The sequence below is a fragment of the Cupressus sempervirens genome, chromosome 8 (assembly GCF_028749045.1).
Source record: "Cupressus sempervirens isolate cs-2001-9-10 chromosome 8, ASM2874904v1, whole genome shotgun sequence".
NCBI classification, from domain to species: Eukaryota; Viridiplantae; Streptophyta; class Pinopsida; order Cupressales; family Cupressaceae; genus Cupressus; species Cupressus sempervirens.
In genome coordinates, this window is record NC_143125.1 from 567,803,987 (window position 1) to 567,820,445 (window position 16,459).

Genomic DNA, 16,459 nt, shown 5'->3' on the forward strand with positions numbered 1-16,459 from the left:
TCCAATAGAGATTTCATAAACCGTCTATCAATTCACGTGCATCCTTGATTTCCTCCATCCAGCCTCCTTATAAAGAACACTAAGAATAATATAACATTAGACCAAATTGGTCGATTTATAAAATAATAATATTTTTATCTTTCTACTTTACTATTAAGTAGTCAAATTAATTAAAATATCTAAGTCATCATTTAAATATTTCCTTTAGTTAAGCGTATTAAAATAAATTAATTAATGTCACCTTAAATATTGGGGACATTACATGGGATGTGGTTGGTGGGATCCAAGAATTAAAGGGATCCTTATTAATGTAATTGATTATGCATAGATATTAAAATGCAGTCGAAAAAATGAAACATATGAGAGAGAGAGAGAGAGACGACTTATTATACCCAAGTATTCCAAGCACCTTGTAAAGTACCTCTTTAATAATTCTGGCATCAAGTATAAAGTTCAATAACTCCTTGAATGGGTTGATTGTTCCTCCTCAAGGTTTGATGATCTCTTTGTTTGCTGGGTACTGTTTGCTCCTTACGAGGATCAATGTTTCTCAAAAAAAAAATGATTGCTTATGCCCTGTTCCCCATCGTAGTATTGTGTTTCATATTTTAACATCTCATGGAAGGAGACGTCTTTTGGGAGTTGCCATTCTTTGGATGTGCCTTTTTAGAACTGAGCACTGCCTTTGTTTGTTAGCAATAATCGCACCTTTCCTTTTTAGATAGTAGACGTGTTGCTCAAGTTTTGAGTTTCATAACTTTAAATGCTGTTTCTTTATCATTGTTGCTGTCCGTTGCTTATAACAGATCACAGCTTCTCATTTGTTCTCTCCTAATCCTCTCCTTGGAGGTAATCTTCTCTTAAATACCTGCTCTTTAGTTTTATTCGTAAGGGAGTCAGCGCTACGGTAATTATAATTCAATTTAAATGGATCAGCTAGCATAATTTGACTCAGTCAGCTCCTTTTATATGAATCACTGAATATTAGTCTTCATATTCTTGTCCAGCCCCTTACAATGGGAAACTGTTGTAATTTATTTCATTGCCTAGTTTTTATGTATATAAACAGTGAATTGTTTCTACAGAGCCCTAACTTCAGGCAGGGCATGACATATAATATGAAAACTTCACTCAAACAGTGTAAGCAAGATTCAGCACAAGAATTCAAACTATTTAAATTCACAAATTGTAAATCTAAGATCCATGTAATAAAACTATAGAATGACTGAGGAAAAAATATTTAAATCCATATTCATGCTATATTAAAAGATAAGTGGAAAGATGCATATCCAACCTCTCAAATATAGGCTAAAACAATTCTGCTCTAGATCAAGAAGAATTGCTCCCTTGTTGTCTGCAGAAGAACGTGTGAACTATGATCAAGACCGTGAGAAACCACCTGTTCATTCAAAAGTGGGATTTAAATCAGAATAGAGATGTCAAACAGAACATCGTTGGAACTGCTCTAAATTTTTCAATGTTAAAACTATGGCACACTCCAATTAAAGAACAAGTTTCCAGGTCAAAACAAAAGAAAACCATACCAGCTGTGTAAGAGCTGCATAACGTTCCTCACTCAAATACAGGGGCTTCCCTCTTTGCATGTCATAGTCCTAAAAATCAATATAAAATTAAGCTTAGCATTTGTGCATTTTTCAATGCATACAATTCAAAGATATTGCATGCAGCTTAAGACACTGCACATAGTAAAGAAGAAAAAAACAAGATAAGCAACACATACACAACACTACAAAAATAGCCCCTGCGCATATAATTTGATACTGCCTTTGGCAAGCATTATGTTTCATAATAGCCTACAGTTCTGATCATCTATATTCCATCATTATGCAATTGAATCTGTCAGCTATTTCTATTTTGTTTCTATACCTCCATATGAGGAAATTGGGTTTTTTGAAAAAATTATACTAGGTTGCATCTGGTCCATTTAAGTGTTGCTCCTACAGCATTTACATTACTCCTAGAAAGAATTAGAAGAGAAGACTGACACTATGCAAAGTAATAGCGACATAATGCCTACCAACAAATGCCAAGCCTGTAGGCTAAAAAGAGATTCTCATGCAGGGAATAAGCCACAAAAATAATGGAGGATTCAACTTGGAAAGAAAAAAATCACATAAATTTACCTCTACCATGATTAAAATCAAACCATATAGGCAAAAGAGGAGCCCATAGTCAAAAGTGAACTACCTGGGTATCCATAAAACATCCGAGATCTACATAAAAACCTTACAAAATTTCCTAAGGAAATGAAATGCACGACATATACAAATGCATCCATGGCAATCTGCCAAAACCAGAGAGATCTACCAACAGTCTAGGGGCAAAAGAAAGACGCATTTGCAAAGAGAAGTAAGTTGAGACCCAACAGGAAGAGCATCCCATTTAAAGAGGGAAATCAACCAACACAGTTGCTTCCAACTTCATGTAAAATCAACATGTGCACACCAAAAGGAAGAATGCCGACAATTTAAAGACCCAAGGGATCAATCAAGAAAGAAGAATGCACCAGCTAACAGTGACTTTACCTCGAATAACAAGGCTTGCATGATCATCTACCAACACAAGGCATCAAAACAAGGATCCGCAAGCAACAAAAGAGGATTCATATGGAAAAGAGCAAACAGATAATAGTGCATATGGCAAATCATGTGCAACAGTATATACAAGATAATAGCGCATATGGCAAAACATGTGCTACCAACTTCTGAACAAAACCATTGATAGGGAGAGTAACTACCTTTTCTGCTAAGAAGATAACACAATAAGTGCCTGGAAGCTCCAACAGATACCAAAAACAGCACACAAAGAAACACAATATAACCAAAGACAGTGCATGAGAAAAAAAAAGCAGCATCTGAACATCACTGTTGCTCAATGCTCGACCTATGTAGGACACAGACTTGGAACTGTTGCATGCATTGAGGCTTGTCAAATTGGAAAAGGTGAGCATTTTGAAAACTAGAAAATGGAAGCCAATAGCGGAAAATGTAAGAAAATGAGAACTTGCTAGAAATGGTTTGAATTATACATGGTTCTCAAAACTGTCAAAAATCTCACCAGCAACATGGTTACACAAATACACATGCTTCTTCAAAGATGTTGGACCAGAATCTCAACCATTTTCAAAGATATTGGCATCAATCAACGATAAAGTAGCAAGTCCACAAAAGATATCTTTCTTGAAATTAGGATCCTCTTCATACACAATTTGTTGATAAAACATAGAATATCCACACAAAAATCTTCTACAAAAGGTGCACTTGATTGATTGAGCACCTCTTGCAATTGGGGCTCTCAAGAGGAACACAGTGAACATCTCTCATTTCCACTTTGTATTTTTTGTGCTGGTGATGCACCTTATATGCCTCTCTCTTTTAACCCTTTTTCTGCTCCAGGCCATCTTTAAGTCTCTGGCTCCCTACAAACATAGCATCACATATTTGCTTCCTTTCCATCTCAGCCAAGGTAACAGTTTTGCAATTCGGCAAGAGCATTCTCTTAAGCACTCTACTTCTAAATGCCATTTGTAACACCACTTACAAATTACCTACTGAAAAGATTCAGCCAGACATTCCATTTGACAAACATAGCAGCAAACACAGAGCCACTAACATTATGTATGAGCTATTGTATTTGACCACAACAGCAAGGAGCATTTATAGATAATAAACATGTTGGCAGTGCACCAGCAACCCTCACGGGGTTCGTGTGGTGGCTTAATTGCCTCAATGAATTCTATGAGTCTAGTATTGTATCGGCCATTGACAAGTAGATATTTTGGTGAAATAGCAAGCACATTCGTAACAAACCAATCATTGCTACAATACACAAATCTGCAAAAACACTGAAAAGAAAGGCAGGAGCTCTTCTAAGATTCAAGGTTCAGTAGGCTAGTCACCAAGTAAATGAAAATGCTCTAACAATTACCAGCATATATTTCCTATATAGTTGATTCCAACATATAATCATAACCCACATTGAAGATAGACCCCTTCCTATATCACTAAGTTATGAATGTATAATAAAATACTACTATTATATTATCAGTTTATGTTTTGATTTAATGATCTAGGACTAGAATACAATCTTCACAGTATAGATGGATAACTAGCCGAGTACTCAGCAAGATTTTCTGCTTGGCGAGTTTTTCCAACTCAGCAGTGGCAAAATGTGCTGAGTTATTGTTAAAAACTCACCGAGTTAGCATCGGTCAGTTTTGGGAAAACGCTTCTGTGCAGCGAAATCAGAGGTCAAATGCCCAAAAATGTCATTTTTTATACCAGTTTGCATTTGCAGCATTGTTTAGTCATTTGGCAAGAGGATTTATACAAATGTATTGTTTAACTATTAGAAATAATTTATTTCTTTAAGTTATTGTTGATGTCAGTTTTTGTACCACTACATAACATATTAGCAATTGGATATCTAATACAGGGTATCAAACACAATTTTTCTCTTGAAAAGTTAATACTTATGTGGACATAAGCAAGAACTCCAATGTTCCTTACAGCTGTGGATACTAACTCAGTATATCGATGTGATTCGCTGGTGATCACGTAGGCGGCCTTACACTATTTGTTTGAGGATGACTTGGACTTTGGTGGAATGATGGTGATGGTGATTCGGTGTGAATGCTAGATGATGTTGATGGAGAAGGTGATGGTGATGGAGGGTGAATGTTCTTGTGACTTACGGCTTCCTAACTTTCCTCTGCAAAACTCCAACTCCTAACTACTTGCTATTCTACTACTCCTATGAATGGAAGATTAGCAAATGGAGGAGGATCGAATCTAATGAAAGTTAACCAACGGCTCTACCTCCATAGATGCAATGATTCAAAGGAAAGTGAACTAGTTTACCACACAAGGCTTTCCAACAAGCCGCTAGGATGCTTGTGGCCTAGTTATAAATCCCTATCAAAAATCTACTAATACTACCATGCAACTATCCATCTACTCTTTATCTTACTTAGCAACTTCTTGGAATGAAACTTACTTTAACAACTTCAAAATAAAAATCTTATTCTAATTAGTGGAAGTGAAAACCATGCAACAGCAGCAAAAGCTCTTAATCACCATGCAAGTCATAACAATGAGAAAGAAAAGTGATTTTTTGGCATTATCTTTGCATCAATTTTCTTCGACCCTTACAAATGAGAGCAAATGGCCTTATATAGAGGCCAAAATTTACAACCAACGATAGAGATAAAGAGGCAAAATCAACTATTCAAATTGGATCCTAGAAACCCTAATTAAGGTTACCACCCCATCGGCCAATGACAAGATGCCACCTCATCAATGGACCAATGAAAAAAAAAGGAAAAGTGGTAACCAATGAGAAGGCACCAAAATGGTTGCCAATCAAAATTAGACACTGTCCTATCCTAGAAGAAAGAGAAATTACCACTTGAGCTTACATCAAATGATCTAATATAAATCTCCCTTTTTCTTTCATTCTTTTAACTAAGGCAATGAACTTAGCTAGCCTTTCGTTAACTTCCTCCATGGGAGGGCAAGGTGTATGCTTTATCTTGAGCTCAGCCGATTTCATCATGCTGCTTGCAGTGTCTTCTCATGGTCTTTCTCATACTCTTTTGCATATCCAATAAAGGCATTGAGGGAGGAAAGGGTGCCCAAATGTTTCTTCTTGATAGCAACCTTTCCTAACTCATCCAATCTTGATCCAACCCTTGTCTCATTGATGTCCTCTTCTCCGATATACTCAAAATCAAGTGCCACACCAACATCACTCGTCATGGTTGAAATGGAAGTGTCAATGCTTGGGATGTGTTGTGCAACTGCATTCTATATCTTCTCGAGTGGTCTCAATCTAGTAGTCAAGGCAGCATACCAAGACTCTACAAGGCAACATACCAAGACTCTACCGTACTCAATCCTCCTTCATCAACCAACCAACTTGGCCTTTTCCAAATATTTCTCTGGTACCCCAATGAACACCTGTAGCCTCGGAATAGCTAAATCCTTGACTGGAAGGAAATCCTTCCACTCCTCTTCAAATATTCTAAATTTATTTCTAATAGTCACTAATGACCGGAATGTTGAGATAAAGGAAGGCAAGAGATTCTGCCCATCTTGGATTGTATCATGGATCCAATCCCTAACTTCATGCAACTGAGCCGATATCTCTTCTAGGTTGCTCCCGCTGTCTTGAGGAAGGGCTGCCTGGTGCAACTATTGGATAGGCTGGCAATCTCTCCAATATTTGTTTTGGGCCTCCAACTTTATGATCCTTTCATTTGCCTTCCTCAACCTTTCTCTGATTGAAACTATACCCTCCTAGATCTCCTCACATTCCATGTCATCTGTGTTTCTTCCCAAGTTGTGCTCTACTATTTCATATTCTTGAGCTGCAATCTCATCCAATGCCTTGTTGATTGTTGGTATAGCAATCTAAACCTTTCGGTGACCATCATTTTCACTCCTAATTACCTTTGCCACCATTTTTGTCATTTGTTTCTGGTTCTCGCTATCACCCTTTTCTGGTTCAACTATTCGAGTAGCTACTACCTCGCCTCTTGGCATAAGCATTTGCCTTAACCATAGTGGTGCGGTGCATCTCCTCAAATCTAGATTTGGTTCAATTAACAAAGCATCACCAACAGCCTTGGGCACCTAACTTATTTCCTCAATATCAATCGGCCCATCTTCTTCTTCACTAGTAACTGTCATGTCATCTCCTTGTTGGTTTTCTGGGAGAGGAGAGTACTCGGTGCTATCATTGTAACCACTTGATTTTGAATCAGAGCTCACTTCAACTGCGGTCATTTTTTCACTTGTGTTATCTTCTTGACCTCTAACCTCAATTATGCTTTCCCTTGACAATGTTGCATGTTGTCTCTTTGCTAGAGGTTTCAAATGTTCTTTGCTTTTCTCAACCTCCAAGGCTCTCTTCTTGCTTCTAACTATTTCTTGTTGTCAGCTACTTCCTTCACCCTTCTGTCCGACTGATTCCACTAGACCCTCTTTTGGCTTCATCTTCTCATAAGTAAGGTGTATCCTTTGACTTTGTAGCTTCCTTAATCTTTCATTGTACCACGACTCAGTGTGTAAGTCAACTGTCCTCATAACTACCTCTAAGCAAGGATCCTGATGATCATCTCAATCTACTGGATTCAACTCTGTTCCCTCTACTGTAACATAGTCTTCTCTCAGCACATCTCCATCATCTTCCAGTGGATTGGGAATATCAAGGACTCTCCATCTGATATCTCTCATCATGTTCACCAACAATCTTGAGAAAGCTAGCTTTCTCACATAAAAGTCATCCTTGGCATTGGCCCAAAAGTCTTCTATAGTGGGAACATGTTTAAATGCATTTCAGTGAGATAACTTGATAAGACTATTAGGATCAAATCCTTGCCTTGCTCTATACCATCCTAGATGATAGCATTCCAATTCCTTCTCCGTAGCTGCAAAGGCTACACGATTGGGGCAACTATCATTGCCAATTCCGAAAGAGAAGGTAATCCCTGTCTTACCCTCGAGTTTCATTATTCTGTCATAATGCTCAAGTTGCCTAGCCAATTCCATCAAAACTACCTTGTCGGATGGGTATCTTGGAAGCCTCTTGGGATAAACTATGCTTCCTACTACTCTAATGTATGTGAATTGTGGAAGTTGGATAAACAAACTCCCATATTTCTTAATCTTTGCTTCTGCGTCTGATGAGAGCCTCCTAGCAGGTGTCCCTTGGAATAACCTTTCTGTCTTCATGGCAAAGGCGTCACAAAACATTTTATAATCTTTGTTGTTGTGCAAATGAAGCTGTGGATAGCATTCATGCACCAAATATTGCCCTAGCCCATTGCCAATTTCTCCTAAGGCCTTAAGTCCAGGATTTTTATACAATCTAGCAATCAAATAGAACAGCTAGGACCCCATGTAGAATTGCTTTTGATTCAATACGGTTCTAAGTTGCAACTCTAGATTCTCACTTATGATCCTAGCCCAATCAAATCTTCTTTTTCCTTTTTCAATTTCATTGATAAAGAAGTACATCCAGTTTTTGAATTGCATACCTTGAGCTAAGCCCATGATCCAGCTGAGAAGCACAATGAGATCTCCATATCCTGATTTGAAGTCTGCCATGGTGAGCTTCGATGATTTGGTGACTCCCTTCTTTCCTTCGTGTAGCCAATCCTGTTTTAGATGCATGAAATAAGCCTCCTAGTTATCTTGAAATGACTTGGCCACCTGGTCCATCATTACAACTGTCATACTTTTGTACTAAGGGATGTTAAATGCTTCTTCGATCACTTGTCCGCCGATGTTGGCCAACACTCTCTTCCCATCATCAGAAATGATGGATTTACTGACCAAATTAAACCTAGATGCACATTTCATAACCAATTCTGGACAAGGCAAGGTAGGAGGGAAAGTCGTTGCGTGTACAATTCCACTTTTGTGAATATTCTTTGCCATGGAGGATTGTCCTTCCTTTAGTCTGTCATTTAATTGTATCATGTTCACTTTACCGATATTGGTATCGGTAATTCGCCTCATTTTTTAGAAGGTGGTTTTGGGCATCATATCCTCTTTGTCTTTCTTAGTATTTGTTCCCTTACAATTCTTGCTTGCACTAACATCTCCCATCCTAAACACTTATTTTTGCCCCTTCATTCTAAGTGATATGGACTACCCTTATCGATCTCCAACCTTCTTTCTATCGATGGATTCCAACTTATTTTTGTCTCTCCAAATCCTATCACTACACTTATCAATCTCCAATCTCCAACCTATGGGTGGGACTACCACTTATTTTTGCCTCTTATTTGCCTTAGGATGGACTACACTTATATCTCCCAACTTCATTCCTAGGGTGGTCTAGCTTATTTCTGCCTCACCAAATGTCCTATCATGGATTCTACACTTATCTTTCCTATCTTCAACCTATAGATGGGATGATGAATGCAAGAACCAAGAGAAACAAAACCAGACAAGAACAAGGAGTGAAATCCGCTTAAGGACCACTTTTCAACTCTAGAATAAACTGAATTCACCTTCACCAATAATCGGGTCTTCTTTGAAGTTCGGAGAAAACCTAAGAATTTCAAGCGTTTTGCAAATAATGATGCCCTAGCTGAAGAAATCTGAATTTTGTCCTCTAAATTGCCCATGCATGTGCCAAAAATCAGGTCCTTGATCACGTGCTTCTTCACCAACAAAAATCGTCCAACTAGAAAAAAATCGCAGCCCTTCAAGAAAATCGGACCTAGGAAGAAATCGCCAAAAAAGAAGTGCAGATCTATCTTCCAAAATCGCCAAACATGGAAAATTTTGCCCTAGAAACAATTCATTAAGGCCTTGAAATCTGCCTTAAGCACACAAATCTGCTCCTCCAAAAATCGCTGTCTAATAATGTTCTCCTTTTGCAAAGAAAAATCGCCAAAAATGGAAGAAGGCTACCTCAAAATCGCCAAGGAAAGGAAGAGACCTCCTTGTGGAATGAGAAATGAAGGGGGAAGCCTTCTTATACCCAACTCCACACATTCCTCCTAGCTGGCCGACTAGCCCTAGGAGAGAGAAAATTTAATTAATGCATAATTCTGGCCCAAATCAAATGCCAAGCTAAAAATTAATTTTGCCATAGTAGAATTTTACATTTTTAATTGCCGGTTAAGACCAAAATTGCAAAAATAAAATTAATAAAGCCTTCGAGATGCTGAACATTTTCATTTAATGACGTTTTAGTAATTAAATTATCATTTAAAATCGGATTTGGCAAGCCAAAATCGATTTTTTCAATTTTAATTTACTAATTTCTTAAAAGATTTTAATTTCTTCAAAGCAAATTTAACCCATTTAACACCAATTTTTGCAATTTAATCCATAATCGATTTTGCAATGCAATTTTAATTTTTTAACAAAAATAAATCATTTCTCTAGAATCTAAAATCAATTTTCCTAATTCAATTTCACCATTACAAAATCCATTTTTTCACCAAAAATTAAAATTTCCGAAACAATTAAATCTAAAAAAAAATTGCAAAATGCTAAAGATTACATAATTACATCCAGTTTTCAAAATAAAACCGTTTTAAGTCCAAAAATTTGTAAACTTATCCTGCCAAGTATAGTCCAAATTATCGAGAAAATGTTGTCTTTGAAATTTGTTTGGCCTAAGGATAAAATTGTCAATTCTGGAAAATCAAGTTAAAACCGGGTGAAAAAAAAATCTAACCTCCTCCCTCCTGACCCAAAGGCGTCCAAGGCGAAAATTTTTCTAAAATCGGAAATTTTTGGACAACTTCAAAAAAATTTGCCAAGGTGATCAAGAAAATGGGGGGTCCCCAAAATTTGGGGCTATGATGTGAAAACTTCACAACAATTATATTTGGATAAATACTATCAAGATGTTTGTGATAGGCTTCAGCTTCAGAGGAGTTCAAATGCAGATTCTAGATTTTGGGGGTTTTCAAAAAATTTCAGGCTTAGCCAAATTTCAGGTTCAGCACGCCTTCAACTATGTTATCTCCCACATGTCCTGGCTATTTGAGGTCAAACTAAAGCTGGAACAATAATTTTCAAATGATTCCAGCTCATTTTCTCAAAAATCACTTGGTTTCAACTCTATATTTCTAAGTCCTAGCAGACTTAGCTCAACCACTTGCTCAGAACCAAGACAAGCATTACTTTTCAGCAGGGCGAAATTGCTCAAACTCAAGCTCAGACTATTTCACTATGATATATTTTCTTCTAGTTGTAAAAAAACTATTAACTATGATGTATTTACTTCTAATTTTAGAAACTAACTACAATGATGCATTTACTTCTAGTTTTATAGAAACTATTTACTAGTTTGCCTCCAGCGATCAGCATTCCGCATGAGAATCTGATTTTGTACCCACTTTGCATTTATATATATCTAAACTGTGCTTTTTTCTTTTCTGTTCTCATTAAATAACCTATTGGATGCATTTTCTCATTGAATTTTGTAAAATTCAGTGTTTTTAATTAAATTTAAGCTGTTTTTAGGTTCTCGAGATTTATTTATTTTGGGTAGGGAGGGGGCGACCTGGCGAGTTTCTGCCAAGAGTTCTCCCACAATGCTTCAAACCATTGAGCATTCATTGGGTGCAGTCACATATATCAAACTGAACACCAAATTCAAAATATAATGACAACAGCTATGCAATCATATACACCAAAATAATGACAACAATGTACAAGCATACTTAATCTGTGAGGCCTCGCCCCGACCCATCGTAGCATAGTGATACATTATTATTATTTTGTTATTCACAACTCCAGATGTCGAGACCTTATTTGATGCTTAGAACATACTATATTATTTCATGTTGTGTGATGTTACTTTCAGATATATTTGATGTTTTTCATTTAATGTTTCATGTATATGTATGTTGATGAAATCAGTAAAATGTAGGATTGAGACTTTGATTTAAGAGATTTTAAATGGTTAAGAATTAAGCAGGATGAAGAAACCCTTATTGATGTATGTTTCAATTTATGAGAATTTCTGATACGTATACATATATGTACATGTGATTTTTGCGGGACTACTGATGTGTGCAATGAGTGTGCAGATATTTTAGCCGAGAAACCCTACGGAGGAACAAAACTGATCTCTATGTGCTAATTTTGGAAACCTTGTTGTTCGTAATTCACGTATTGTATTGTGAGATGTATGTATGTATCTTCCTATGTTCAGTGAATGTTAGTGTTCGTAATTATGTTCTTTTAGTGTCGCTTGACACTCGTAAATTGGTTATGTTCTTCAATATGCTGATTAGGGTTAGTTGTGTAACCTTTGGACCCAAGTTGGTTTGAGTTAGTGTCAGTTTGCTAATTGGGTTCTTAATTGAGGTTAGTCATCCCTTAATCCGGATTAGTGCTTAATCTGCAATGTTAGAGTAGTTAGATGGTCTTATTTTATTCCTAGATTTTGTTTGGCTCTAAACCTTTTTCCCTAAGGCTTAAAATATGAAATTATTATACCCAAAGGATATGGGTATGGGTTAGGGGTCTTTTCCAACCCCTAAGCCCCTTTTATTGACTTTTGAGGCCACTCAAAAAATCTCATTTTACCTTTGTGCGAAAATTGCAAGTGGTTATCTTGAGTTACCTCACCTCACCTCCACTTAGGGTTTAACCATAGTGTGGGTTGAGTTAGGAGTTTCTAGAATTGCAAGTGGGTGGGAGAAGTTATTGATCTCTTTGATGGTTGAGTTTGAGGCTTATTTAGAGGCCCTTCTTGGACTAGTGGAGTTTGTTACCCAATCTCTACATTTAGAGAGGAGTTTTTGAAGATTGAAGGAAGGAAGTGGAAACTCTACTCAAACTTGTTCATTGCCATTACCTCTTTGTGAAGGTAGGAATTCTCATCTCCCTTGTTCAGCTTTCATGTTTGTTTCATGCTTATGCTACCTTGTTGTTGTTTCAATGTTTGTATGTCTGTGGGTATGTTGGGAAGATTTGAAAACCATGTTATTTTGGATGATTTTCTTTCATGTTTATGTTTGCAATTTTGAGATTTTTCTTGCATGGGTGTTTTGGTATTACTCACCCTTGGAGAGGGCAGAAGTGACCATTTTGGGAAAAGTCTGTTTTGTTGGACTCCAACCAGTGTAGAGTCTCTTCTCAGGATGAGAAGAGGGAGAGAGAGTAGGGTGTTATGGGCCCCTACCCGTCAGCACAAACCTCGTATGAGTATGGCATGTTTAAATGGAAGAACAGAAGTTCTTGGTTATAGCCCCGATTGGGCATCTGTTGGTGTTGTGCTTGACTTCTCCTGGTTGGAAGAATCCACCTTTCCCTAGTGTTGATTCATTGTGAATCATATAGTGATAACCTTGTGTGAATATGCATGGTTGAATTGTTCTTGGTCATGCTTGTTGTCACCTGATCAGAATTCTGTTCCCTCCATGGTTCTTGAAATGTGTTGCAGAAATCGTTATGAATCCCTTGATGAGGGTCATGAAGAAAACTCAATTAAATTGTTGTAATTTGGATTGATATCCTATGTAAATTGGTATTTCAAACTTTGTTGGATTGGAAACGAAACCGGGTTTTCTTCCTGATTCTTTCCCGGCTGAGCCTTTGAATCAGGTTTGCCAATAAAATTGGTGTTTGAGTAAAATTGTTTATCTTGTGATTTAATAGTAATTTCAAATTAGATGGATGCACATCAGGAATAAGATGATTTGTTGATGGTGTAATTGAGCAAATTTTCAAGTTCCTTATATGTTCAAAATGATAATTGTGTTAAGGAAAGAAAATAACGTCTATGGTTGATTTATTGCAATTCAAGTTGTATAGGAAATCATATTAAATATGGTGTTAATATGCCTCAAACTATTGTATCCATGTTTTAATTCTATTCAAAAATATAGACCAAAAATATATATATATTCATGCATGGCTTTGAAATCTATACTCAGAAAATTTTCAAAAAAAAAATGTGATCCAAGAGAGTAAAAACTCTCTGCCTTTTGTATGAGAGTAGCATTTAAATGTCTCTAGTAACAGAGAATCAAAAAGATTCTCTAATTATTCTTTTTCTTCCTTATTGAATATTGTATTTAAAATGAATAAAGGAGCACAATAATAAAATCATTATAAAAGAGATAAAAAACTTAATAAAAAATCCTAAATATCTATCTTTGCTATCTATAAAACTTTATAACATAAATGCTTTTTCCTCACCCTTGGTAGATGTCAGATTTGAAATACTTTTTAAAAAGAGGCTTGTATGTTGCAAAGTCTTTGTCATCATCATAGCAGACGTCACCTATACTACCCTGACTTGTGCATGGAATAAATCTCTTAAGAGGCATTGGTTTTTTTTTGAAGGAAGGAAAGTTCTTATGTTTCAAACCCTACGTTTCCTTCTGTCCTCATCGTACCCCTCTGCCAGCACATCCCCCACTTGGGCAGCGCGCTGTCCCAAGTGGAGCGCTTGGGAAGCACAGGCTGGATGTGATGGAGGTCTTGAAGTAGGGTAGATTTGACTTGTGGGATAGGTAGAGTTAAGGGTAGTTAGTAGGTGTTTAGTATAGGTTTAGTTTATGTTTTTATTATTATTGTTAGTTAGTATTACTTTTAGTTTAGGTTTAGTTAAATTAGTTTGGTTTTAGTATATTTATATTTTTTTTTAATTAGGTTCGAAATTATTAGTTAATTTTAATTTTGGAATTAGTAATGAATGGTATGATGTTATGGTTATTCTCTTGATGTTGGCTAATAGTTAGTTTATATCAAATGTTAGAAGTTTTCAATTAGTTTTAGTTTAATAAGAGTTAGTCTGATGTTATTTAGATAATTATTAGTTGAGGTCAGTTTAAATATTATGTTGTTAAATTTAGATTAGTATTAATTCTGTTAGTTTGGTAGTGTTCCCTTTTATATATGTAAAGTTTTCTTTTAATTAGTTTAAATTTGTTAGAAATTTTGATTTATGTATTAGTAATTAAATGGTTATATAGTTAAGTGTTAATTGATTAAGTTTTAAATTTGATTAGTTATAGTAGTTTAATTTAAAGGTTATTGGCTAATTAAAACAAGTTTTAAAGTAGATTCTAATTGCTTAGATATTTCGACCCAACTAACTCGTAGTCATCTACACTTTTTAATTTAAATGATTTTAACTATAATGTTGTATAAGAAATGTAAGAACATAAGTTTACCATTATAAATCTTATAACAAAAGTTTCAAAATCTTAACGATGTAAACATCCTCATGTTTATAATCTTAAGACGAAATGTAGAGAACCTGTACTTAAACTATTATCACAATCATTTCAACATAGAGCACTTTAATTAATAATTATAATTTTTTAAAAAAAAAATTGGGTGTTTTTGCCCTCATAGTTTGGGCATGACATAATCATCCACATACACATTGCAAAAGTCTATTACAAAGCTTGCAATGGAATGCCGTTACATTAAACTATTTCATCTTACAACCATACAAGCAAATTTGGCAAGATGAACCCTAGCTAAGAAGAGTCCCTTGAAGATTTAAGGTGTCAATACCCATGGTGACAGTCACATCATCCTCGTACTAGAGTATTTTGCATCTGCCATTGAATTTTGCAAAATCTGCTCAAAAGGTGCTCCTTGGGGACACATCCCTTGCCCTAGTTCCTTCATCCTTCACAACCTCCTCCTTTTTCACCTCTTTCTTTCTACAACACCTCCTCCTCCTTTCTCATTCCCTATAGGAGCTACATTAACATTAACTCATGCATCCATGAGACAAGCTCTTTTTTAATTAAATTGTAGATATATACTTTCTTAGCCAATGCTAACAAACATTTAATCAATCTCTGTAGCTGCTTCATTTATAGGCTATAGAAGCTTGAGCAGCTTTAGGATCTATATCTAAAAACATTAGATCCATCTCTCAAAGGAGAATTTCTAGTGTGACTAGATTTTTTTCTTCACCTATTATCCAAGCTGCTGGGACAATGTGGCTAAATGGCTCCCAAGATAGCTAACTCAACGTAGCCCAATTTTGTTACTGTGACTTTACTTGGGTCTATACCCCACTTGCCTCAAAAAAATTATAGTATGTTGTGTTGAAGTATTAAGGGTAAATTTGGTGCAAATCCTAATTTTGCAACAACTCATTCAAATTGGTTTGACATGAACCACAATTTGGACTGTAGCAACTCCAACTGATGTCACTGATCAACCCTCCAGAATTGACAAAATCCGCCTTGTTTGTTACAGGCCTTCCAAATGCCAAGATTGTGCTTTGATACCAACGGTCTTGAAAGAATTTGCATAGATGAATATAACAAAACATAATGCCACAAATACATGATCATAAGATGCACTTTGACTGTGCAACCTCCAAAAATAAGCCACTAAGTTATGGGTGAAATGAAAATTAACTTATGGCAAACTGAAGGCAAGCCAAGTTTTTGCTCTTCTTGGGTAATCATTTAATGAATGTTACCACTTTAAAGCATTGGATTTTCTTAGAATAGCTATTCTGAATTATCTGTAAGAAGGTAAGAATGCTAACTGTTTAGGATTTGGTACTCATCCATACAACAGTCACTTCAGTTGCTCAGGCAATTTGACTTCGGTAGCAGCTTTGTATGCTTTCACTATCTTTTAATTTTTACAGATGATGTTTTCTCTAAAATTGCTGCACTTAGTGACCATGTGTAGATTCCCAAGAATATAATTCAAAAACAATCTTTAATGTGCAAAACAACTATGACAGATGCACTTCTACCATCTTAATTTCCTTTCAATTATAAAAGAAAATCAAGTAGTTAACTGAGAACAATCAATCACTGTAATACATGGCTTGTTAACATAAAAAATGTTTTAATTTAAAACATAATCAATCAGTGAAAATAAAAATAACTCATAGGATGATTTGAACCGTAGTTGGAAAACGAAGACTTGGTAGCCCAAAAGTTGGGACTCAGACTCAAACTCGGCAA

General features: G+C 36.0%; 1 protein-coding gene across 2 annotated transcripts in view; it reads right to left on the reverse strand.

Annotated features, from left to right (window-relative positions):
* PRT6 (proteolysis 6) overlaps positions 1-16,459 on the reverse strand; it is a 68,418-nt gene that overhangs the window by 12,720 nt on the left and 39,239 nt on the right. For both annotated transcript variants that reach the window (XM_089798421.1, XM_089798422.1), the window contains exons 16-17: positions 1,545-1,613; positions 1,295-1,399 (exon numbers count right to left, since the gene is read on the reverse strand). In XM_089798421.1, the coding sequence (XP_089654547.1) occupies positions 1,325-1,399; positions 1,545-1,613 (144 nt within the window). In that variant the 3' untranslated portion in view covers positions 1,295-1,324. The remainder of the gene's footprint in view (positions 1-1,294; positions 1,400-1,544; positions 1,614-16,459) is intronic.